Source organism: Arvicola amphibius, chromosome 6, assembly GCF_903992535.2.
Source record: "Arvicola amphibius chromosome 6, mArvAmp1.2, whole genome shotgun sequence".
NCBI classification, from domain to species: Eukaryota; Metazoa; Chordata; class Mammalia; order Rodentia; family Cricetidae; genus Arvicola; species Arvicola amphibius.
This window is the reverse complement of record NC_052052.2, coordinates 24,348,795-24,374,473: the sequence shown is the minus strand read 5'-3', so window position 1 is coordinate 24,374,473 and position 25,679 is coordinate 24,348,795. Positions and strand designations below refer to the sequence as shown.

The window sequence follows — 25,679 nt, the reverse complement described above, 5'->3', positions numbered from 1 at the left end:
CTCCAGGAGTTCCTCTGGTTGCTGAGTTTAGCCCCCAGCTAGAATGCTGAAATAATATACCCACTAATAATAGTCATCCCCCCCCCCAGAGACTAGTAGATTTGCAGCTTCTCACACATCTACAGTCAGCCCCTTGAACATCTGTAAAACCCCACTGACATCTGGGTTCTCTCTCTCCTCTCTCTCTCTCTCTCTCTCTCTCTCTCTCTCTCTCTCTCTCTCTCTCTCTCTCTCTCTGTCTGTCTCTCTCTCTCTCTCTCTCTCTCTCACACACACACACACACACACACACACCTATCTTACCCTCTGCCTCCTAACTATACAGACACATACAGGACAAACACACTCACCAATATACACACAGGCACCCTCAGATGGGCCACCCCTGTGCTTTCCCTAAGGAATGCTCTCACCCTTCACCCCGCACGAAGCTCCCTCTGGCATACTTTCCCTATGGGTTTGTGCACAAAGGCACTTTTGAGTGTTGAGAGGAGAGACAGACAAGATACCCATCACCTGGAGCCCCTCTCAGCAAGGAACATAAAGGGTCCCCTCTAGGAGGAGAGGTATTTCCCTCCCTCTCGGGGTGGTGGTGGGGGCTCAAGCTTTTCATATCCACCGTCATCATCCCAAAGTCACATCATCCCATTGTGACTCCTTCAGGCCTGCTGGGCTCTGAGTCCAGTTTGTCATCTCAGCTCTGATTTCCTGGGGTTCCACAAGTGCTCCAGAATGTAGAATCCTCTGGAAGGTCACCTTGTTTTTGGTTCTCAGAGAAGTGGATCTGGGCCCTCCCCATGCAGGCACTGTCAGCCATCACACTTCAGCCTGGGGGTGACCTTTCTTTTGGCTGTCATGAGTAGAATCTAGTCATTCTCCTAGTAACTGGGGACTGTGGGCAAATGGCTCTGTCATTCAGTCTGAACATACACAATGCAGAAACTCAGGGAGGAGTAGGGAGCACTGTGAGGGGGAGGAGTAGGGAGCACTGTGAGGGGGAGGAGTAGGGAGCACTGTGAGGGGGTTGAGTTTCCTGGGGGGACTGTGGAGTCCCTGTTCAGGGGTTGAAAATTACATTTAGCTAAACCTCTAGAGAACAAATCAGGACCAACAGTTTGAACTGTGCCTGGATAACTTAAGCCCTAGAGAGAGTGGACCAGTCCTGATGAGCAGGGTGGGTGCCTCCATCAGAAGTTAAGTACCCTCAGCTGCCAATCAATTTTCTCTCCTAGCCTGGACCCCAGACTGAGATCTTTCCTTATAAGGTAAATACTTCCTCCAGCACCTCCTGGGTACCTAGGAAAGTCAGAAATTACACCCTTCCCAGGGCCCAGAAAGAGGCTATGTTAGTGAGACTCTTGCCACGGCAGCCTGAGAACTTGAGTTTGGGTTCCCAGCGTCTACATAAAAAGCTGCATGTGGTGATGTGTGGCTGGAATCTTAGTCCTAGGGAGGCAGAGCCAAGATCCCTGGAGCCCACTGGACAGCTCCTCTAGCTGAATCGGTAGGCTACCTGTGAGGTGAGTGAGAAGCTGAAGCCCTACTAAGGAAATAAAATGGAGAGGCACAGGGGAGGTCACCTGACACCTCTGGCCTCCAGACATATGTGTATGCATGCATGGGGGGGGAGAAGAAGAGAGGGGGGAGGGAGGGAAGGAGGGAGGGAGGGAGAGAGAGAGAGAGAGAGAGAGAGAGAGAGAGAGAGAGAGAGAGAGAGAGAGAGAGATGCTGTGTTGTTTTGCATTGCACCAAGATGTAACGTGGCCTTCATCTCAGATCAAGGCCCTCCTCCCTGGAAACCCCCTCGCATCCCTGCTCCCAGGCCCACTCACCAATCCAGTGGTGGCCCTCAAGAGTGGCGTCAGTCTCAGTCTTGGAGCAGATCTTGGCAAACACTGGGAGCTGCCTTTTCGGAGAAGAGAACTCAGGGGGCTTGTCAGGGAGTGCAGGAGGAGGTGGGGGTGGCAGCAGCAGGAACGGGCCCAGCCCCATGGGCTCCCGGGGTCCAGAGCCATTGAACATGCTATTCTGCAGGAAATCTTTAATGACCTTGGTCTCTTCCAGCACCATCTTGTTGTCGGGAGCCTTGGACATTTTGGTAGACTTCAGTGGGAACTGGGCCAGGAGCTTGCTGATCTCTGAATTAGAGGCACCCAGGCTATGGCTTTTGTCCTTAGTTCCCTTGACACTCTTGACCTTGGCGGCACGCAGGATGCCTGTGACTGTAGACATGGCTGAATCACAGTCCTGCCTGCTACTGATGATGGGCACGGACAGCTTCTGCTCCTGAAGCTTGTCACCAGCCATCAGAGAGGATCCTGGGTAGTCAGTGCTGTCTGCCCCCAGAGGAGGCACAAGGAAGCAGGGAGTCAGCTCTGGGGTCCCCTGGGGAGTGACGAGAGGTGTCGCCAGCTCCCCAGGGCCCTCCTGGACCAAGATGAGATGTTCTTTGGTGAGGCTCAAGAACTCCTGCTCCACCAGCAGGGAGATCTCATCCTTGCCACTGCTCAGCTCCAGAGCTCTGCAAAAAGTTCAAAGACACAGTGGAGTTAGGGCTCTCATCAAGGGTGGCTCGCCAGCAGGATGCAGGCCTCGGGGGAAGAAGGCGGGGTCAAAACATGTTGAAAATTAGTTTCCTAAGGAGAAAAACCTGTTGCTTTCTCGAGAGGAAAACATGAACCAGGTGGACACAAAGCCAACTTCACCCACTAGGCTATAGTGCCGAAGAGGCTGTCCTTTCCTCCTCAGGCCCCGAGGCAACAAACAGCAGAGAGATAGTTCCCTGGGGAAATTTGCCCAGCTGCATAGGGTCTGGCTGTGACTCAGCAGTTCAAAGAGAAAGATCTAGAGCCTGAAGAAGTCTGCAGGAGTACAATACAGCTAGTCCCCTCTTGCAGGATGGTGGAGCGTACGATAAGGCTCACACCAACCTCTGTCACTTTAATCTGTGCAGCCCGGAGCAAGTTGTTTGGCATCTCAGATACTCGGGCATCCTTGTGTGACTTCCAGGAGTCATGGGGAGGTATTTGAACAGTGTGGACACCCTGTCACAAGGGTCACACACCTGTCAGCTATGTCCACATAGCTCAGGCTCACAGTCTGACCAGACCCTGAACTCTGGATTCCACAATGTGACCGACCATCTGGACATCTGTGTCTGCGCTTGCTGGCATGGCCTCTGACAGGGCCATGGCATCTGAATTGGAATATTATTGTGAATGACAGCAGCATTTGGCTGGACCCTGAACCAGTTCATAAGACTCTTCCTGTCCTCCTGTGTCCCCGTCCCTCATCTCCATTACTGATCTAGACTCGAATAGCCTGATGATGCTTGATCAGCCAATGAATTCCTAGTTGCTGATTACTGGTTCTCCTCAGGTGAGGGAGACACTGGTAAACCCAGCCTCTCAACTACCCACCAGCAACCTTGGTGAGGAGGCACCTTCCTCCACTGCATTCCCAGGGGAGCCAGAGACTCCCAGCTTAGAAGCACCTGCTATGCATACAAGAAGGGTTCCTGGGAGGGGTAGATGGAGTTGCCTATGCCTGGAACATTCTGGAAACTTGCTCAGCAGCCACTCAAGGTACACAAAGAGGAAAGATGGTTAAGAGACAGAGGTAAAAAAATGAAAGGGAGGCATGAGTGGAACTCAGCTCCTGCGCAGCACTGTGGGCAAACCAAAGCATGTCTGTCTTGACAATCTACTAAGAAGCCATGAAAAATACCTGAGACAGTGTTCATAGGATGTCCTGCTTTCCTGGTAGTGCTGTTTGCTTATGAAAACACACACACACACACACACACACACACACACACACATGTGCGTGCACCTCAATGCACAGAGAGCAGCACAGAAACAGGCCGGCTCACAGTTGCCTCCGAAGCAGGGGAGCAGAGCCTGTCCCTGATAGTCCACAGCCCGCTTCCTACTCTCAGTTTCTCTTTCCTTCCTACTCTTCTCTCCCGTTCCCTAACCCTCTCGAATATTCCCATCCCTTCGCCTCCTTCTCATGTCTAGACTTAGGGCTATAAATAGACCCTACTCTCACCGCTGTGCCCCAGGAACAATCAGAGTAAAGAGGATGCCCCCCAAGTTTCAGTTCCTCCTCCTCCTTTCAAGGAATCAGGCGAGTCTCAAGTCCTAGGGACCGGTCCCTTGAAGGACCGGTTTTTGCTTTGCAAAACCGGCTGTATGCCAATAGCTCTTCTGAATTCGCCTCACCCCAAGGATGCTTATTTCTTAACACCGTGAACACGGCATTGTGGTCACGCTTAAAACAACAAACAAAAGCAGCCCTTGTCTCTCAGAGCTACATGTTAAATATACACAGATCAACGATGTCTGGGGTTTCCTTTAAAACTAAGCCAGCTGAGGGAAGGAGAAAGAGGTGGGGGGGGGAGGGAGAGGGTACAACACACAAGAGCCTTCACAGGCCGCACGTGTCAATCACGGGGAAAGCTGGAAGCAGACATGACTAGGCCATGGCGCTAGTCAGTCTAACTGGTGTCTATATTTGGTTTCTGGGTTACACACACACGCACACGCACACGCACACGCACACACACACACACACACACACGAGTCACCACTGAATTTTCAAAAGTGCCAAGTGGCAGGAAAGCGGCCTCTTTCCCCTCTCCCCAGTGTCTCTCTGTGTGTTTGTGCATGTGCATGCCTTTGAGTATGTATGAACTGTGCAAGTGGAAGTCAGAGGTCAACTTCAGTTATCCTCCCCAGGAACACTGCTCACAGGGCCCCCCACTGGCCTAGAGTTCATCACTCAGTTGACCAGTAAGCCCCAGTGATCCTCCAGTCTCTACCTCCCCAGGGCGGGAATCACAAGTACAGAGGCCACACCTGCTGCTTCCATGTGGGTTCTAGGAACTGAATTTCAGCCCTCACACTTCAAAGCAAGTACTTGCATGACTAAGCCAACCCCTAAGTCCTCCACAGAAACACCTTCTAAAAGACCTTGAGGTCCTAGTACCAAAAACACTCCGGGCACAGACCCTACTTGACGCCCCCACCTCGTCATTCCCAGCCTGGAAAGCAGGTGAGGGACAGGGACCAGTGGATGCTGAGTGGGAATTCTGTGCTGCCCCTTAGCTCCCATGTAAGCCTGTTTTCCCCTGGCATCAGTCAAGTAAGGCCACGCCCTCTTCGGGTTAGACTGTGAAGATAGCATGAAGCAGGTTAAGTTAGGCAAGGAGGTAGCACAAGCCTGGCACACAGCAAGCCAGCTGATTTTTATCAGTTGTTAGATCTGTACAAAGGCACCGCAGCCCACCTCTGCAAAGCCTGCCATCACCACCAGACAGTGGGCACCTGGATCAATTCTAGCCTGGCACGTCCAGCTTGTTCCCCTCTGGATACTCAGCCAAGGTCGGTGGGGTTTGTTAAAAAGTTTAGAAGTAGCCGGGTGGTGGTGGCACACACCTTTAATCCCAGCATTTGGGAGGCAGAAGCAGGCAGATCTCTGTGAGTTCAAGGCCAGCCTGGTCTACAGAGCGAGTTTCAGGATAGGCTCCAAAGCTACACAGAGATACCCTGTCTTGAAAAACTAAAAACGAAACGAAAAAAAAAGAAACAAAAAGAAAGTTAGAAGTAAATACTGTACCTAAAATAGAGATGCCTACTCTGGCTATGAGCGCTCCAGGTATCTCCCACAAAGGTTACTCAAGGGAGGTATCGTTTATCATAAATCTACCACAAGCCAGCAGGGAGGCCAGGTATATGCAATCATGCACACACTTGGTCCCTTCCACATCCCTGGACACTTGAGAGTATCATTCCCACTTCACAGACAGGAACGGTTTCCCTTCCAAAGACGGGGGACCTTGTCACCACGCTAGGGAGGAGATTGATGTGGAGGAACGCAGCTGCTCCACTTCCTGTACTCACTCCTCTAGCCTTAGCCAGCTTTCCTTCAGGAGAGTTGCTCCATAAAAGCCCCACCACATGCGTTTGGTCCCCAGTCTGAATTCAATCAGGGATGTTGCCACTTTCATCCCCTAATGCCAGCCCTTGGAGGATCAGCACAGTGAGTCTTGAGCCTGTCATCTGTGGCGTTAGCCATCACTGACAGCCACATGTCGGCTGTGTGTCTGATGAGCATGTCCTCTGAGTCTTCCACCAGTTCACAGGTAGAAATGTCTAACTGGGGAAGACTCCAGGGCAAGGCCCTGGGGACACTGCTAAAGACCCTACATCCAGTATGACAGTAATCCGGTATCAACATGTGGGGAAATAAGGCAATCTGATATCATCCAATCTCCACACCTCCGTGAGAACCTTTATCAAACACCCAAGATTTGTCACGTTTCCTGCAATCCTTAATCCTGTGTCTTCCCTGCCTCCTTAGCCCTCTCTATCCCCAAGAAAATAAGATCGGCTCATTCTTGTTTGTTTTAGAAAAACTCCATGGCCACAGAGGAGGGGCATTCTTAGAACTCAGATCAAGCAATTCCCTTACTTAAAACCACCTTGTGGATTCTCATTACTCACAGGATAAATTCCAAACCCCTTGATGATCCCCGGGACATGACGCAAATTGGCCCCATCTCCCGCTCCTTCCACCACACTGATCTTTTATCTCTTCCTTGAAATGCCAAGCTCATTCCTGTGACAAAAGGCCCTTGCATTTCCAGTGGCACGATGCTCCGGGCACCCCCTGGATCACTCCTTACCTCTGCACCATTCAGGTGTCAATTCAGATGCCATCGTCTCCAGGTGCCCTTTTCTATCTGATTTTTAAGAAAATGTCCCTTCGTCTCTCATGAGACATGCTCTGTGGGGGTTTCTATCAGCCTGTTTCTTTCATAGCATTTGCCTTTATCATAGTGTTTATTATTATTATTATTATTATTATTATTATTATTAAAAAGATGTTACTTCCCTATCATATGCACTCCACCAAGGCAGGGGCTCTATCTTGGTCATCATAGAGGCCTTGGAGCCTAGAACAGCACCTGGCACACAGCTCCAGCTAGGCAAGGCTTTGTTGACTGCCTGAATGAAGGAACTCTTTTGTCTGTCTCCTGATGTGTGGCTGTGTGCTTCTCTTTCCCTCTCCTGGCCAAGAACTGTGCCTGCTCCTTCTGTTTGTTGCAACCTGTCTGGCTTTGCGCTCAGTTCTGATCTGGCATCCCCTTAGGTTTTTTTTTTATTATTATCAGAAGACCCCCGCCCCAGCCCCCGCCCTGCTGTTCCTGCTTGGCTTGATCCCCGGTAGGTGGAGGTCTTCGGTCAGCTGACCACTGGTCTGCATTAAACCCTCAGGGAGCCAGCACTGCCTCTCAGCAGTGAGCTGGTGGTGCCCGAGAATTGTCTGTATTCTGTCAATCATATTTTAAATAAATGCTGATTGGCCAGGCAGGCAATATAGGCGGGTCAACCAGACAGGAAGTAGAGGCGGGGCGATGAGAACAGGAGAATGCTGGGAAGTCCTGCCCAGATCACCAAAGAAGCAGGATGTGACCTGTCCTGCTGAAAAAGGTACTGAGCCATGTGGCTAACATAGATAAGAATAATGGGCTATACACGTTATAAGAGTAAATGAGAAGCCTGAGCTAATGGGCCAATCAGTTTATAACTTATGGAGACCTCTGTGTGATTTTCTTTGGGACTTGCCAGTTGTGAGAACTGGGCAGGACAGAAACCCCAACAAGCAGGACCTCATGTTACAAGCTGGGGTTTCATGGGCACATAATCTAAGCACCACTTAACTTTGCTAAGATCAAGGTTAAGCACATATTTCCTGGAACCCACCAGGAAAGTGTGTGTGTGTGTGTGTGTGTGTGTGTGTGTGTGTGTGTGTGTGTGAGAGAGAGAGAGAGAGAGAGAGAGAGAGAGACCATGTCCTTCCAGTTATGCTTGTGTATGTCCCCTTGTGCATACCACCAATGCCACAGTTCTACATTAGACGGTTCCCTTGGTCACTTTCCACTTTTTTTTTGCCCTAAGGCAGGATCTCTCACTGAACCTGAACGTATCAATTTGGCTATGCTGACTGTCCAATGAGCTTGGGGAATTTGCTTGCCTCTGCCCCCAACCCCCACCCCCAGCCCTGGGACTACAGGTGTCATTGTCATACCCAGCATTTATTTGAGTGCCAAGAATCTGAAACTCAGGTCCCTGTGCTTGCACGCAGTGCTTTACCCAGAAACCATCTCACGAGCCTCTAGGATTCCCCCCCCCCAAATTTTGTTAGCACTGCCCCCTCCCCTGGTGTTTGCGTTCTCCTTTGGGTTGATAAATGCCATAATATCTACCAGGCTCTATCTAGTAAGTCATTCCAAGAAGGCAGCCTAACTCCTGGGCTCCTGACAAAGGAATCAAGTCGGAAGCCATGCCAAGGTTCTGGGACTCCAGGTCTGTGCTGGCCCCTCTACTTCACCAACCTCTGAAAATGACAATTATGTGCTTGCGGTTCCGATGCTGTGTCATGTCTGCATTTTCAGTGTACAGAATTGTGTAGAAATAAAGGCTACTGACTGACTGGCACCCCTTCCCAGCACAATGACTAAGCAAGCGTGTGGTTAGCTCCCCCAGCGACAGCTCTGTGTGCACGATAACACCGAGCAAGGATGAAAACTGCTACTCCACTGAGCCAAACAGCAGAAAAACTCAAGCAGCAAGTTGTTAGTGCCAAAGGCAGACACCAAGACAAATATTTTCCTGCAGCTATAGCATCTTAGACCAATGGCAAACACATCACGCAAGCCAAGTGTCCTGGCCACGGGGCTGAAGCAAGTGGAGGCTTGAACCGTGGTCCGTCTGCAGACTGACCTCTGACCTCATGGTTCTACCTGGTGGGGAACAGCATGATAGAGTACTTAAGAGGTCAGTTCCTGGTGGGAAGCGGAAACTAGACTCGACTCCCTACCCTTTTGCAGAGGGAGGCCAGATCTTTTAGTAAGAGGCCTCGTATCTAAGCCACGGGTCTGCTTTATGGAAATGGACAGTAAGTGTTACATTGATTACATGGTACAGCTCTGAGCACTTCCCACCACGGCCTGGGTGGGGTAGCATGATCATCTCATGAAACACCTCTACTTCATCATGCTTTCATCAAATCCTTTGATAGCTGCTTCTCTTTGGGAAGCATTAAGAAGCAAAGACTTAAGATATGCTTGTGGCTGAGTGGTGGTGCACACCTTTAATCCCAGCACTTGGGAGGCAGGGGCAGGCAGATCTTTGAGTCTGAGGCCAGCCTGGTCTACAGAGCGAGTTCCAGGACAGCCAGGACTACACAGAGAAACCCTGTCTTAAAAAAAAAGAAAAAAAAAAAAAAAACCTAGCAATTGCCTGAGTCACATGTCCTATGCTGTGCTCTAATACAGCCTGGTGATTCCATCTAATGCTAGTCCACGAGCACCTTCCCCAGTCTTCAAACCTATCTTGAGTTGCACAGATGTGTTCAGGCTCAGTCCAGGTTTAGACCCAGCCACATATCTTGTGTGCCACCTCAGCCTGGTAAGTCTGCCAGAGGCTAACCTTTTTACACCATACCCAACCTCCATGGCTAGCCTGGGATACACATGTGTGTCCCAACCTGCTGTGTCCTGGGAACCTCTTCTGCCCGAACTATCCCCAACCATCAGGCCTAGTCTCAAACTCACAGACACAGCCAATGAAAGAAAGAAATCCACAAGCCCAGGTCTCATCACAGATACAAACACTATGAAAGGCCAAGGCAGTATTCTGTAGCCCATGATGTCCACCAGTCCCAAAGAAATGTTCTCTAATGAGAATTGCCTGGATGAACTCCAAGACACAGAACTTAGAAGAACAACCATCAGCTTCATCTAAGAATTCAAGTTTAAAGAGGAAGATAACAAATCAGCTCCGCGAACTCTGTGAGAACGGCAGTAAAAATGCCTGAATGAGGCCCAAGCAAACACAAACATATGGCAGAGTGAAGTGTCTAAGACAACGCAAGACTTGAAAACCGAATGCAGTAGAGAAATATTGAAGAAAACTCAAGCTGAAATGAAGATGGAATTTAAAGAACTCGACAACCCAATTAGAAACTCGGGGCTTGGCCTACGGAAGGCCATGGTGAACATTTGTGGAAGAAATCAAACAATGAATGAGCAGGTGCTGTCCCTCAGTCAAAGGAAAACCCAAAGCCCCCATTCTAAGGCTGAGGAATTTCAGTAATGTGGCAAATGAATGAAGATGTAATCCTCGGCTATGAGTAAGTAAGTGGCTTGCCACAATTCTCTAAGTCCAAATTTAAGATTAATTAAATGACAACTTAACAGGATTCTGGAGTTTAATTGACTCTAGAGAGAATGACTGACTCCATGCAAAAACCCGTTTCTCCCCACTTCTTTAAATGTCTTCATTGTTAAACCAAGAACCCAAGCCAAAACTCCAGGTTCTGCCTCTTTGTCTCTGGCTTGCTCAAGCTGCACAGGGGACACCACCCGCTCACTCCTTACATGTGGAATGGATCAAGTAGAGAATAGACTATCAAGACCTGAAGTTAAAGTAGAGGAATTAGACCACACAAGCAAAGAGGAGAGAAGGAGGGGAAGAACGAAGAAATAAAAGGAGCACGCAGGAACTTTAGGACACCATCCAAATATTCAGAATAGACCTAGATGAAGAAGAATGACGGGCCAGTTACCTGGACCATATCTTCAGCAAGTCCACAGAAGAAAATTTCCCCAAATTGAGGAAATTTGATACACAGCCATTCAGATACAAGAAGCACACAGAGTAGCAAAAAGTCAAGACCAGAAAGGAAACTCCCTATGGCATATCACAGTTAAAACAGCAAATATTTGCAACAAAGTGTGGGTACTCAAAGATGCAAGAGAAAAAGCCATGTCACATGTAAAGGAAAACCCATCAGAATAACATGATTCCGTAGTGCGAACTTTAAAATCCAGAGGAGCCTGGAGCAATGTACTGTAAGTTCTGAAGACCACAGATGCCAACCTGCACTCTTGCATCCAAGGGCTTCAGACAAAGAGAGGCCTACCGGGGGAGACAGACGCCCTTGAACCCAGTCTGAATTTTCCCCAAGGGAGACCCATGTCAGCTCGGGTTGAAGATGGTGGTGTTTCTGGCCTTTCTACTTGCATGGGTTCAGAGGCCAGCACTATTCCCATGACACATATATCACCCCTCCCAGGGTGACCTGGGACCACGCGGGAGGGAAGTGGGCCAGGTAGCTCATCAAAACTGCCCCACCCTCCATCTTCCTCTGCTCAGGTACAGTCAGCCAACTACTGGGTCTCCTCTCCCTATACAGTATGCAGCCATGCCCACATATCAATTTTGCACACACCTATGCACCCATTCACATAGACATATACCTCAGACACATGTACAGGCACACAATCATGTACACACGCCATAGTGAAACACACACACTACACACACCACAGATGTATACACACGCATCACAACCATATACACAAACTGTAGCCATGCACCCATGCACACACCACACCACATATACCCCCAAACCACACACACACACACACACACACACATGCATAAGCACGTGCACACACACAACACCCTAACTATCTCGCTTGCAAACCAAGGTTGAGCCCAACTCTCTGGCCACCGGGAGACCCAGACCACCTCTCTCAGTTTAGGGGTGGTGTGCAGTAGTTGTCTAGGCGGCCAGAGGTCCCAAGGGTACCAGGAATCCCGCTGAGCTCCCAGCTATTACTTTTCTGGTAGGGAGTTGAGGGCAAAAGGAGGGCCTTGTAAAAGCACTGGCCGCCCTGCCCCCCAGCCCTCCTCCCCTCTCCAGCCCTCAGCAGGATTAAGGGAGGTGATAAATGCGAAAGCGCTCGGTAAATTGTAAGGCGCGCTATGCAAATGTTAGCGGTTCTGACTGAGAGGCAGCAGGGTGGGCCGGAGAGTCAGACCCGGCCGGCCGGTTGGTCGGTGGCAGGCGCTGGAGTCCCACAGGTCAGCTTCACACATAGTCTGAGCCCCGCGTCACCAGTGCCAACCAAGGTGTAAAATCATTGAGACCTCGTTTCTTCAGCTGCTAAGTGGGGACAGGATGGTGACACCTTCCCAGTCAAAGGTCAGCAACACTATAAAATCGCTCTGCTTCCAGAATGCCAAGCCTGTTTATCACATTTCTCAGCACAGGTCTCCGCACACAGCGGGATCCGTTTCCTTAACCGTCCCAGCAATGCTACTGACAGGCTCAGTAAAAATCACCTGCCACGCTTTCCTTTGAAACCCATCAGCCTGGGTTGATGGGTCTCACCTTTGACCCCTAGAGTACTCCAGAAGTGTAGAGGGGTAGGTTCCAGGGCACTGGGGCGTGGTCCCAAGTACAAGCACCCTGAATATGTGACTTTTCCTCTAGATTTTTTTTTTTGGGGGGGTTTTCGAGACAGGGTTTCTCTGCAGCTTTTTTAGAGCCTGTCCTGGAACTAGCTCTTGTAGACTAGGCTGGCCTCGAACTCACAGAGATCCGCCTGCCTCTGCCTCCCGAGTGCTGGGATTAAAGGCGTGCGCCACCACCGCCCGGCCTCTAGAATCTTTTTAAAAATTTTTTTAAAATTGCCTGTCATGCATTAGTGTTTTGCCTTCATGAGGTCCCCTGGGACAGACCTTTGTGAGCTGCCATGTGGGTGCTGGGAATTGAGAAGAGTCAGTGTTCTTAACTGCTGAGCTCTCTCTCTAGCTCCTTCTCCAGATTCTTCACAGCAGTCCTGGGACTAACAGTCATTGACAAGCAGAAGTGAGACACACCCCTTCAAACCACGCCCCTTCCTTGAGTCCTCCCACCCCCACCCCTTTAAGGGATCAAGTGTTGAATGCAGCCAAGGCCTGAGAGAGCTGGGTTTGGGGAATGCGGGATTCAGTGAGCTGGGGAATGAGACAGGAAATACTGGGAATAAACACAGCAGTAAAGGAGCTTTGGCTGGGAGCTGCCGAGTGATTCTTATTGTTCAAATTATCTTTAAAACTTTTCATTTGAATCTGTTTAATAAGGGAAGGCTTACCCCAAGGAAGAGGTATTTTTTTTAATGTGACTTGGGAGCTGAATTGGAAAGAACGCTGCAACAAAGATATTAAAAAGGGGATTAAACCAAACCACTGGTGGCCCATCTCTGCAGGCCTCCACAACCTGCGACACAGCTCCCGAAACCCATAAAATCAAATTACAAAGGGGGACACGGGAAGCGGGACGTTAATCATGATTCGTCTCCCTTTGCTGCTCATGGTTCCTGGTGTTAAGCAGGCACGGACGGCTGTTGAGAAGGGAGCCTGTTGTCCAGTGAGCTCAGGCATTGAAGCCCCTTGGGCTTCCTATCTTACCTCAGTGCCCTTCCAGCTGGTCACGTTGCCTAACCTCTCTGAGCCCCAACATCATCCCCATCACAAAATGAGAGTAATAGTGACCGTCTACAACCATGGAAGGGTTGTTAGGGATGGAAATAAGAGTACAATGACTTCCGGAGCCTCGCACATACAAGCTGCTCAAGAACATGCTAGCTCCCTTTTATGCAGCCTAAAGCAGAAGGGCAAAATCTGTTATGTCTCGGCAGACATGATATTCTCACCCTACATGGCTTGATGCTCTCTCTGAGGGCTGTGCCCCTTTGCTTGGATCCTAGCCACTGCTAGGCCTTACTCTCCTCAAGGTGGCATTTTAATGGCCCATCCATCATTGACTTCCTCCCTCATTCATACATACTGCATAATCACGGAGTGCCAGGAACTTGGCTGGACACCGGAGAGACAAAGATGAGTAAGACACAAGGCCTGTCCTTAAGGAACCCCGTGGTGCAGTGCTAGAGGGAACCATTGCCACAGGCAGCACACAATACCCGTCAGGTGACCATCAGAACATGAAGACTCCCGTGCTAGGATGGAGCTGACAGACATGCTTCTGGCCAACAGGCAATGAGAGCACTGGTTCTAATTTAGTTCTTCAATCCCATCACTGTTATAAAGCCTACATTGCCCTGCCCTTGCTGCCAGGGAGGCACTTGTCTCCTGGGCTCATCCCTTCTGCTTTCTCTCATGAAATAGGATAAGTTACAAAATTCCCTCGCTCCCCAAAAATCTCTCTCCCTTACTTGAGTAGTTTCCTTCGGCTTGACTGATGAGACCCAGACCCTCCTCTCCTCACTGCATTCTCCCGCTGTCATTTCATCTTTGCTGACATCAGCGCCGATGGCGATGAGGCGGATGTGGGTCACGATGGCACCAATGACAGTGGTTGGGGTGGTGGTGGAGAGATGCTGCTGCTGAGAGTCAGAACTGTGATAACTTAGGTGAGGATGATGGCGATGGTGGGGTGACGGGTGCCGATGATGACGGTGAGATGACGCTGGTGATGGTGATGATGACGGTTGTAACGGCCACGGGGGGGGGGGGGGGGACAACGATGACGATGATGGTGGTGATGTGATGATGCCAATAGTGATGATGTTGACCATAACGGTGGTCATAACGGATGATGGTGGTGTGATTGGTGATGATGATGTTGATGAGATGCCCAGGCGATAGTAATGATGATGATTGTAACAGCCATGGGGGTGATAGCGGTGATGATGATGATGATGATGGTGTGATGATGATGATGATGGTGGTGATGATGGTGATGATGATGATGATGATGGTGATGATGATGGTGTTGATGATGATGATGGTGATGATGATGATGATGATGATGATGGTGGTGGTGGTGGTGATGATGGTGATGATGATGATGATGATGATGGTGATGGTGGTGGTGATGATGGTGATGATGATGATGATGATGATGGTGATGATGGCGTGATACTGGTAAGGTTTGTCTGGTGAGGGTAACGATAGCAATAACGGTGATCATGATGGATGATGATAGTGACAGCCATGACAGTCGTGATGATGGCAGTGGTAGTGACGACAATGATTACAGTGGTGTCACAGGGACGGGGAGAGCAATGATAAAAATGACAACGAGGAACATGGAGCTTTTTATCTTATCCTAAGTGCCATCAGGCATCACATTCCTTACTCCATCGACAGGACCCTTCAGGGTAGTCACTATGACCTTTCTCCATTTTTTTCAGATGAGGGCAGCAAGTGACATATCCTAAGGGGTTTGGCTTCAACTAGAGAAACTAGAGAATCAGTGGTTCTAATACTCCTGTCTAGTTTCTGTTATATGGAATCATATAAAACTCTTTTTTTAAATAAATTACTTATTTTTATTTTATGTGCATTGGTGTTTTGCCTGCATATATTTCTGGGTGAGGGTATCAGATCTTGGAATTACAGATGGTTGTGAGCTGCCAGGTAGGTTCTAGGAATCGAACCTAGCTCCTCTGGAAGAGCAGTCAGTTGCTCTTAACTACTGAACTATCTGCCCAGCCCCAAGAATTATATAAAACTCTTAAGAAAGAAGTGGAGTATGCGCATAGCAAATCTCTGGGCAGAACTTTAGGGACAGTACACTGTCAGGTCCCCAGTTCAATCCCTAGCATCAGAGAGAGAGGATGAAGAGACAGAGAAGAAAGTATCCTAACTTCTGTTTCTAAGAGCAGGTAGGAATTCAGCAGAAAAACAAAAGGGCATTTCTGATAGTTGAGTAGCCGGAGCAGACGCAAGGCCGTGCATGCCAGAGCAGATGCAAGGCCGTGCGTGCAGGAGTAGACCCAAGGCTGTGCATGCCTACCGGTGCCCATCTTAGCTTACAGAACACTAAAAGAAAACAGCAACGTGTATGTCTAGAAATACTACTCAGAATTACTACACAGACTCCAAGCCAAGCCAAAAGAAGAGGCCAACATGAGATGTTTGAACAGAGCTATTGACAAGCTTTAGGAAGATGAAGCTGGTGAAGGGAGGAGAACCTCCTGAAGGGAGAGGGAGCAAAGGCACCGGAACAGGAAAGTGAGCTATGGCAGACATGACAAAAACGAGAAGCAATGACTCGAAGGCTCTTGAGCGTCTGTGTCCCCAGTTCATGAAGCTACTCAATGACAACAGTAGGAAGAACCGTACTGTTGGAAGAATCGTCCAAACAAGGCGGCGTCTTTGCCTCTCAAGGTTCTCTGGCTTGCCCTGTGTGGAAGACTGGAGTAAGCAAGTTTCTACTGGAACAGATGAACTTCAGTGCAAAAAAGCTGCCGGGCTCATTTCTGAGTTTGTTTTGTTTGGATTCTGAAGGCCGCGTACTAGTATCCTGGGACAAGCAAGGATGGGACAGGGCCAGTGGGACAGATGCCGAGACCCAGAATGGGGAGCTCAGGAGGGAGGCACACCTGTTTGTGGGTCTCTGACATCATCCTTCAGCTACTGAGAGATGTGGGACTATGTGTTTCCAGCAGCAGGATGCCCATCTGCCTTCCACAGGCTCTCAAGGAGGTGCTAACTCCTGGAGGGGAAGAAAGCATCGCTTATCACTTTAGACCACAAAGATACCCAGAACGGCCTGGAATGGGAGACATGTGTCAGGCTGGGTCTCCCTCTATGTGTGGGTCTGGTTGCTTTTACTCTCGTCACCAGGCTCCACGCTTTCAAGATAATAGTAAAAGACAACGTGTGTCTGAAGCGATTTCTCCAGCAAAAGTAAACCCACTCAATTCCTTAATAACAATAGTAGAAAGAATTGCCCTGTTGGGAGAGTCATTCAAACAAGGCAGTACCTTAGCCTCCCAAATCTCTCTGGCTTACCCCATGTGCTATAATAGATGAATACTTTTCACTGGTAGGGATCTCGGTTTATTGACACAAATTTAAGGTCAGTTTTATTATTTGTATATTTATGCACTTGATTAAAGCATTGTGTTTGAGAAACTCATTTAAAATGTAATGTATAATTAAGAAATACAGGTTAATAGTCATCTATAATAGTCAAGCTTGTAGTCATGTTAGTTAGGTTTTCTAGATGTACAGAGATATATTTCAGATGGACAGTTATTCTTCATGCTTTTCAAAGACTAACAGAATATGGCATTTAAAATGTTTTAAGAACTTAGGACTTTTCATGACAGCAAGACACATCTGCTCCTGGCAGCACCAGTCTACTTCAAGAGGATGATGGGTATCAAAGAGGTTCTGTATGGAGTTGGTTAGCCATGTGGGCAAGAAACTGCTCTTGCTTTTACTGCTTGATGGTGTGCTTTATAACTAGATTTGCAGGGCCCACAGAAAAATGACTGCTGAAGTTGTCTAAAGAAGGTGAGACAGTCCTTCAGGGTTCCTGCTTCGAGAGTCTGCCAGACATTCTGCAGGACACAGAAGAAAGTGAGTGACAAACTCTCAACATAGGTGGAACTGTCTTTGAAATTACCTGCTTCAATTTTGCCAGAAACTATGGGCCTGTAGGCTAAAGATGGATGCTACAATGTTATAGAAGAACTTTGGGTGACTGTCCAGGTAGTGAGACATCTGTGTCAATTCTAGAGTTTTGGAAGTTGCTTACAAATGCACTTCCTGTTTACTTAAGTAATATTATATCCTTCTGTAGTCTTTGATGGAGTTGAAGAAAGATAGTTAATATTATAAAAGATGGATTAGATATAAAACTTTAGACTAACAAAGATAAGATGATAGAGCATTTTCCTTAATTTGCAAAATGTAAATGGACTAAATATTGTAACTATAATTTTTATTTGATAACTGTTTTGTTACATGTAATTTTACTACGTTAAAGTTAAAACCTTCCTTTTTATTTAGATAGAAAAGGGGAGGTGATGTGGGATTCCCCTCAGTATGCTGTAAATATGTTTTATTGCCATTCGTTAATAAAGAAGCTGCTTTTGGCCAATGGCTTAACAGAGTAAAGCCAGGCAGAAAATGTGAACAGTAATGTAGAGAAAGAGTAGGTGGAGTCAAGGAGATGCCAAGTAGCCACTGAAGGATACAGATGCCGGAACTTTATCAGTAGGCCACAACCTCATGGTGAAATATAAAATAATGGGAATGGGTTAATTTAAGATGAAAGAGCTAGCTAGAAATAGGCGTACGCTATTGGCCAAATAGTATTGCAATTAATATAGTTTCTGTGTGATTCTTTCAGGTCTGGGCAGCCAGGAACAAAGGAGCAGTCACTGCCTACATCCCTGTAGATGGTGTGAATAAATGAGAGTCAGTGCGAACCACCAGGGTGCTAGGCTCATTCCTGATTCTGCTTTTTGTTTTGCTTGGACTTTGAATGCCTAATTCAGATTTCTTCCTGCCAGCTTATCTTTCTGCCAGACTTTGCATGATGCTCAGCAAAGCCTTTGAACTCTGCAAACCAGGTTCAACCTGATTTGACAAGCTCAGGTGCCCTGATTTGACAAGCTCAGGTGGAAGCAGTCAGGGAAGCTGCTCTCAGCCAGCCAGCCTGGATCACCTTTCCACTCCATTCCTCTCTCACTGTGTATTCCATCCTTAGGAAGCTCCCATCCTTCCCTAAACTTGCTGGACTCTTTCCTTGAGCTCTATCTTCTCCATCCTCAAGGTCAGGGACACGTGTAGTTTGGAAAGCCTTGACAACGAAGGTACTGTTAGTTATGGTACTGTCTTCTACCATGAAACTGTACTCACATCTTCTGCTAAGTCACAGTGCAGGGGTGCCCAATCTATCCCGAAAGCTGTCCCCAAGTCTCAGTCATGTGCTCCTTCATTAGCATGCTTATTGTCATATGTCACCCATTGTCCTTGCAAGGCACTGAAGCTCCATCAAAGACATCAGGGCCTGTGTCCTCTTTAAATCACAAAATAATGTTTCACCAAAGCCAGTAAGCGCACATTAAATGTTTCCTGGGTATTGCTGCTGTCTGATGAGTCTGTGTCCCACCCTATTCACTGGACTGGCGACTTTTCAAGGGAAGGGGATTTGCCCTTCTTAGCCCTGTATCCCTGTGTCCCAGCACTTGGGCCTGGTCCGCAGAAGGCAATGGCAAGCATTCACCGAAGGCATCAAAATAGAAATGAATGAACAAGGACTGTTGTGTAGTCGGAGCAACGGAGACAGCAGAAAACCCAAAGCCCCCATTCTGAGGCTGAGGAACTTTATTAGTGATGCTGTGTGGTGAATGAATGAATATGTAATCCTCGAAATATGAGTCAGTAAGTGGCTTGCCACAATTCTCTGAGCCCAAATTTAAGACTAATTAAAAGATAACTGAGCAGGATTCTGGAGTTTAATTGACTCTAGACAGAACTATTGATTTCTTGCCAAAACCCATTTCTCCCCACTTCTTCCCCCACCTCTTTAAAAGGAACCACTGTTCAACCTATAACCCAAGGTAAAAGCCCTGCATTCCTTCTTCATCTTGGTGTCCCCAAGCCATCTCAGGGTCCCTGGTTCCCTCACGCCGCACACGGAATCCCTTACTCCTTCCATTCGTGGTACAGTCCCTGTGGTCCAGATACTGCCCCAAGTGGGCCTCAGCTGGTCTATTATAGCGTCTCCCCAGAGACCTCTGACTCCTCATACACACTGTAAGCCACGCTTGTGCAGAAACTGAAGGGATCTCTGAAAAGCTCCCAGAGTGTGCCGGCACACCCGCACTAGATCTCAGCTCTACGCGGTGACACTTCGAGGTCACTTAAGACCTCACCAGCCCGATTCGGGTGTCAACTGACACTGTGCCCCCATCCCTCAGGACCCCCATCCACACTCTGTCTCCAAAAGTTCACATCGTCCTCTCAGAGTCCTTCTGCTTGCTGTGTCTCCTGTCTCCACCTAGATGTCTCTTCCAGGGCTGTTACATGCCCAGCTGCTTACTGGCATCTGAGACTCAGCTCACAGGTGCCTACACTTTGGCCTAACGGGTCTCCTGTTGTTTCTTTGTTGGATGCTGTTTCCATCGTTGTACTTTTGCTGGCTGGTATTATCTCACCTCTTTTATGTGCTTATCACTGGTCTCCTCCGATGAGAACGCCTTCACATTTTGAAGTTATCATAGTTTTTTTTTTGTTTGTTTGTTTAAATCTTACTTGTTTTCTGTTATTTGGTCTGGCTCAAAAGACTTGTCCCCCATCATTTAGCACTGTGCCAGGCACACAGTAGCTACTTAGTATTTTTTGATGGAGTAAATGAACTCCTATGCGCCTGCAGAGCAAACACGGCCTGAAAAGGAATGTGATTGTGGTGTTGGTCACCACTAACAGGACTATATAATTCAGGGGTGGATACAGTCAAGCATGCACGGACCCCACCCACATATCCACACTTGGTTCTGAGGACCCCATTTCCATGAACACCAGGAATATGAACAGGAAGCCAATATATGAGTCAGATAAAGAGTAAAAGGAAACCAGGGATATTCGGTTTGCAAAGCCAAAAAGTCCGGGGAGGGGTCTGCTGTTGTCCTTTGCCATCTAAAGCACTGGAGAGAGAAGAGAGAGTAATCCTGTAGTCCCAAGAAAAGAATACGGATCTCTTAGTTTGATGGGAACCGATTTCAGCCCCAGGGAAAACAAGCCCTTTTGAGAGAGGTGGCAGTTTCAGGCATGGCAGTTCTCCATCTGAGAGAGGGTGTGAATGACTGCTTGGCAAGGACATCGTGGAAGTGACTCAGGCAGACCAGGATGGCCTCCAAGACCTTGCCTTCAGGTTTCTGAAACATTTACGGACAGGGTCAAGAAACTTTTTCTGGGATCTGGAGAGATGACTCAGTTGAAGAGCATCAGGTATTCTGCCAGAGGACCCAGCTTCAATTCCCAGCACCCACATAGCAGCTCACAACTGTCTAACTCCAGACTGAGGAGGACCAATGCCCTCTTCTGGTGTCTGTGGGTACCAGGCACACATGTGGCACACCTACATACCCATACACATAAATATTTTAAAAGTTTTTAAGATTCAAAAACTAGCTTATTTATCCTGAAAAGCGACACCATCAAACTAAATTCTACAGATTGGTCACGGAAAAGACTGACACCGGGTGTCTCATGGCCCAAACACATAAGATACCCTGGTGTGCTTTCTAGTTTTAAAGTCTACCCGTGATCCCTCAGAACATGGGGTTCCCAGGCAATGTGACTGTGCCGAGATGCCTCGTGTTCTAGGGGAAGATGGGCCACCCTGGTCACAGCTGGGCCAAGATGGTCCAGTACTTCCTCTCTGAAATTCTACCCTTTCTTAAGAGTAGAACCTCATGCCTCAGGCAAAGAAATGAACTTCTTCAAACCTCAGCCTACTCCTCTATAACAAAGTATTTTAACATCTGGGAGGCTGTGAGTTTGAGCTCAGCTTGGGAGGTATAATGGGTTCCAGGCCAGTCTGGACTGCATAGTGAGAACCTGTCTCAAGAAAACAAACAGCTGCTGGTGGTGCAGGCCTTTAATTCCAGCACTCAGGAGTCAGAGGTAGGTGGATCTCTGTGAGTTCAAAGCCAGCCTGGTCTACAGAGCAAGTTCCAGGCCAACCAGAACTACACAGAGAGACCCTGTCTTGAAAAACCAAAAAGAAAATAAAGAAAGAAAAGGGAAAAAAAAATCAAACAAATAAATGAGAATGAATTTCATTTAAAGGGAAGAGAGGAGCAATTGAGAAACCAGAATGGCAGTTTATATAGTTATAGAAATTTAGATCTATAGACACTCACTACCCAAATTTATTTTGAGGGTTTGCAAATGTGTATAATGGATAAAAATGGGGAGTTTGAAAAGGTACCTACCCCCTGCAAAATATGCAAGGTTTACAGAAAATTATAGCTGTTCTCATTAGAAGGAATTTATCAATCCTAACTACTAGCAGGATCATTGAATGACTCTGATTTGTCATCTCCAGCAACCCCTACCATTACCCCCATTTGGCAGACGAGGAAACCAAAGCTCAGGTCCACTGACAGTCACAGATTCTGCAGCCGGCACAGGGCTGAACCTGGTTGTCTTTTGTTTCAAGAAGTGCTCATTGTGCTCTACTAGGTAGATAGCTTACACAGTTATGATGTGGTTTATTCATCTAGGCCAATGGTTTCCCAGTCTCTTCTCAGTCTCTGAACTCTTTCAGATACAACCATACTCAGAACTCCAGTTAGTAAAACCAACAAAAGCCTCAACAGCTCTGACTGAAGCATGTGTGGGGCCCAACACATAGCCCACTTGACTCCAGGGTGGCCATCTGAAGGACCCTCGGGCCTTGGAGCACAACATGAAAACTCTAGATGAAAGCCAATAGCAGTAACCCTCCCATCCCCAACCTTGATGAATTCCATAGTAAGGCAGGTTTGTTTGTATAATGCATCTTTCATTTCTTGGTTTCCCATCACATTCGACCCTCGTTATCGACTCTGAGTTGGACAAGGCAGGGCACGTCGTCCTCAATTTGCAGATGAGGAAGACAAGGCCAAATGGAGTGAATCAGCCGGCCAAGGGTAGGCCAATTCAATTTCCGGCCAACGGGGGACTGGAAGTGGTGGAGTCTGTCTCCATGAATTCGGGGTGAACTGGCAGAGGAAGGGCTATCTACTGGAAACTGTTGCTGACCTTTGATCTAGAAAGTGGACAATCAGCTCCTTGGCCACCGAGAGAGCTGACTACAGCCCCAAGGTTTTCCGTGCCAAGGTGCTGTCCTAAAGCGGATGGCAATGAACAGGGCAGAGGAGCTCAGCGCTGCTGAGCAGACTAGCCACAGGATGCTGGCTATAGAAAGGCCACTTCCATCCGAGCCGGTCCTGCTGAGCACAGGGCAGAGGAGGCAGAAGCAGCCAGCATGCCTTCCACCTTCATCTGCATCAAGCAAAGGAGCTTGTGAAGGGATTGCAGCAAGTGCGGACCTGAGCCTCTGCTGCCCTTGGCTTTCCTTCTCAGCCATTGTTTTGAGAGCCCTGAAACCTGAGGCGGCAGATAAATAAATGCCTGAACGGCTCCCCCATCTCTGAGCTGAGTCGGAGCATGTGTTGGGGGGCAGACACCGCTTAATTATCACTTAGTCTTTAATTAGCACTTAATTATTAACACTTAATCCATCTGTAAAATGGGGACACTAATACCTGTTTCGCAGGGATACCGGGAGGATTAATTAACACTTGCAGCCCACTTTGAAGATGCTGAGCCTTGAAAGAGTACTCAACAGTGACATTAATCACGGCAGCGGAAGCACTCCTTTTCCTAATGAGATCCCTTCTTCCTCTCTGATCCTTCCTCTCCCTTCCAATATCCAGTCCCAACAATATCTCCTCAAGTTTTCCCTAATGCAGAAACACTGGGTTTCCCACACATGGGATTTCCCATCCGGGAAGCTGGCTATTTACAGCCAGCTCCCAGCACTTTAATTTTCTATTATGTCCTCTGAATATGTCAATGCCTTCCTAGTAAATATTTTGATGTGCGCTCTTGCAGTAGCTCTGTGGATGCTGAATGGGACAGCTGCTCTCTGTATTAGGGGATTCCAGATGTGGTTTCCAGCCACCAGACTCATCTGTGCCAAAGCCTGAACTTTTCTTGGGAGAGGGGAAAGAGCCTCTAGTTGCCTCGGGATACAGTAATCTAAACCCTAGGCTTGGCGTGAATGCTCTTGCAATGACCCCAGAGTTTCATCTTAGTTACCCAGGCCTTTAGAATCAGAAATGTCTCCCTAACAGCTGGAAAGAAGCCTCCAGGAATGGTGTATACCCGCTCCCCTGGAACTTCAGGACCTTGGTCAGCTCCCTCCTCCAACCTTCCCTTACTGAGGAGAATGGGGGTAGAGAGCCAGAGCGGTCAACCCAAAGTCAGACTTCATTTCTCTTCCCTCCATTCCTTGATAATCAACCAAACAGGGGACTACTCACTCTTCTTGGAAGCTGACGGTCGCAGTCATCGGCGCGGAGAGTTTCTCCAGTGAGGTCCTGGGCTGCAGGGACTCAGGCAAGCCCTGAACTCTCTTCCAGATGTCATGGCAAATCTTGTCGAGGCTATCCTGGGGTGTGTCCTGGTGGATCCAGACGTATCTGGGGAATGGCCCCAGGGCGGATGGACGCTTGGCCACCAGGGCCGAGGATGGAGGGAGCCCATTTCCACTGGCCATCCTCTTTCTTTCTTTCCGGAAGCCCCTTTGTCCACCCAGGGCTGGGAGACAAAGGGACTGTCCACCACCAGCCCTCATTCACCAGAAAGAGAGCTGAAGACTGGGCCTGGGAAGCAGTCAGTTCTGGCCGGCTGTTGCTCCAGCCAAGGGGTGGGTTTCAGAGGCCTTTTGTTTGGGTGGGGATGAGAAGTAGGGAGCAACTTTCTTTTGGGGAGGGGGGGCTTATGTTGACTTACTTTTATTTGCTCTTTCCTGGCTTTTGCCCCCCTCCCCCTCTCCCGAAGAAGAAAATATTTAAAAGTCAACAAAAACCAGTAACTTAGTAACCGTGGAATGCCCCGGAACTCAGGAACCAAGAGCCTGGGCGGGCAGAATGACATCTGGGAACGACTGGAGGGGAGGACTGGCTCTCCCACAGAACCCTGCACTCCCCCTTGTGAGACTCCTGTGACACCTTCAGGGCCTGGGACTCAGCCCATTTTCGCCTGTCAAGCCGCCAGGAGGGCTGAGTAAGGGTTGGACTCTGTTCTAGACTGGGTGGGGACAGGCCATGAGACTGTCACCTCCCACCTTCCCAGAGATCAGGTGCACACCGAGGGCTAACGGCCCCTGCCCGCCCACAGCAGGTCCTGGCTTTAGCTCTCCCGGCCGCCCCCTTCTGTCCTTCCCTCTACTGCTGCGGCTGCTGCTGCTCTGCCTCCCTAGAAAGAACTCTCTAATGCGGTGTTGTGCTGGCAGTCTGCCTAGCCCCAGTCCCCAGTGGACACCTGTCGCGCCTCTGTGCAGAGCTGCGACCCAGCACCGCAGAGGGTCCCAACCCTTCAAAGGGCGCCGATTGAACAGGGCGGGGCCCGGCTGGGGTCAGCAGATTTGCGTGCCCAGTAGCTCCCACACACCCCTGCCGTCGAGAGCTGCTGGGATTCTTTCTGTGGGTTCAAGCGCAACGGCTCGGCGGCTGAGTGCGCGGTGGCACGGGGCCGAGCGTTCGTACCCAAGGACCTCAGGTGGAGTGGGGGCGGGGTGCAGCTGGGAAGACCGCAGGAGCCTCCCTTTTGAAGTCTAAGTGAAACACTGTCTCCACCCCACCACAGAATACAAACTTAAGAGACTGGGAGAGTGGGTGACCTGTCCCTTTGTCCTCTGGCTTTAATCCTAACTGCCATTCCAAGGGACCACCAAGGACTGAGCTCAAATCTTACCCTATTCAAGTTCGAGAGTTTAGTACTACTTTTTATTCGGTGTACACGACGGGAGGAAACTGAGTCTCCAAGTCCTGAAAGGGTGTATCCAGAGTTCAAGAAGGCAGTCTGGAATTCAAAAGCTCCAAACTCTAGTCTCGATCTGGTGCCCTGGGCTCCCAAGCAGACCCCAGCGGTAGAGGTGAAAAACAAACAAACAAACAAACAAACAAACAACTCAGCTCGCTCACTCTTTTACTAGGAATCGACAGTCCCCGCCCCCACCGGAAGCTTCTCCTTACCTTGCCTTCCGAGCATTCCCTGGTTCCCCCCCCCCCCCCCAAGCAGTGGTTACTCCTCCAACAGACCACCCGGGAAAGAACCAGCAGGAGGTGGAAGAAAGAATAGAGGCACAGGGAAGCAGCCTGGAGAAGGCAGCCGCAGTGACCCGAATCTTCCTTTTCCTCCAGTTACTCACGGACCCTCTTTCTGTACCAGGTAAGCTTCTGGGGGCTGAAGAAGATGATGGAGAAAAAGCTGGTGCCTCCTCTCATGGTGCCTTCT

The 25,679-nt window shown here is 48.9% G+C and overlaps 1 protein-coding gene across 1 annotated transcript in view; it reads right to left on the bottom strand.

The window, feature by feature from the left end:
* C6H1orf94 (chromosome 6 C1orf94 homolog) overlaps positions 1-24,015 on the bottom strand; it is a 40,881-nt gene extending 16,866 nt beyond the window's left edge. The window contains exons 1-2 of the mRNA XM_038335566.1: positions 23,702-24,015; positions 1,833-2,521 (exon numbers count right to left, since the gene is read on the bottom strand). Of these exons, the coding sequence (XP_038191494.1) occupies positions 1,833-2,521; positions 23,702-24,015 (1,003 nt within the window). The remainder of the gene's footprint in view (positions 1-1,832; positions 2,522-23,701) is intronic.
* Between the last annotated feature and the right edge of the window lie 1,664 nt (positions 24,016-25,679).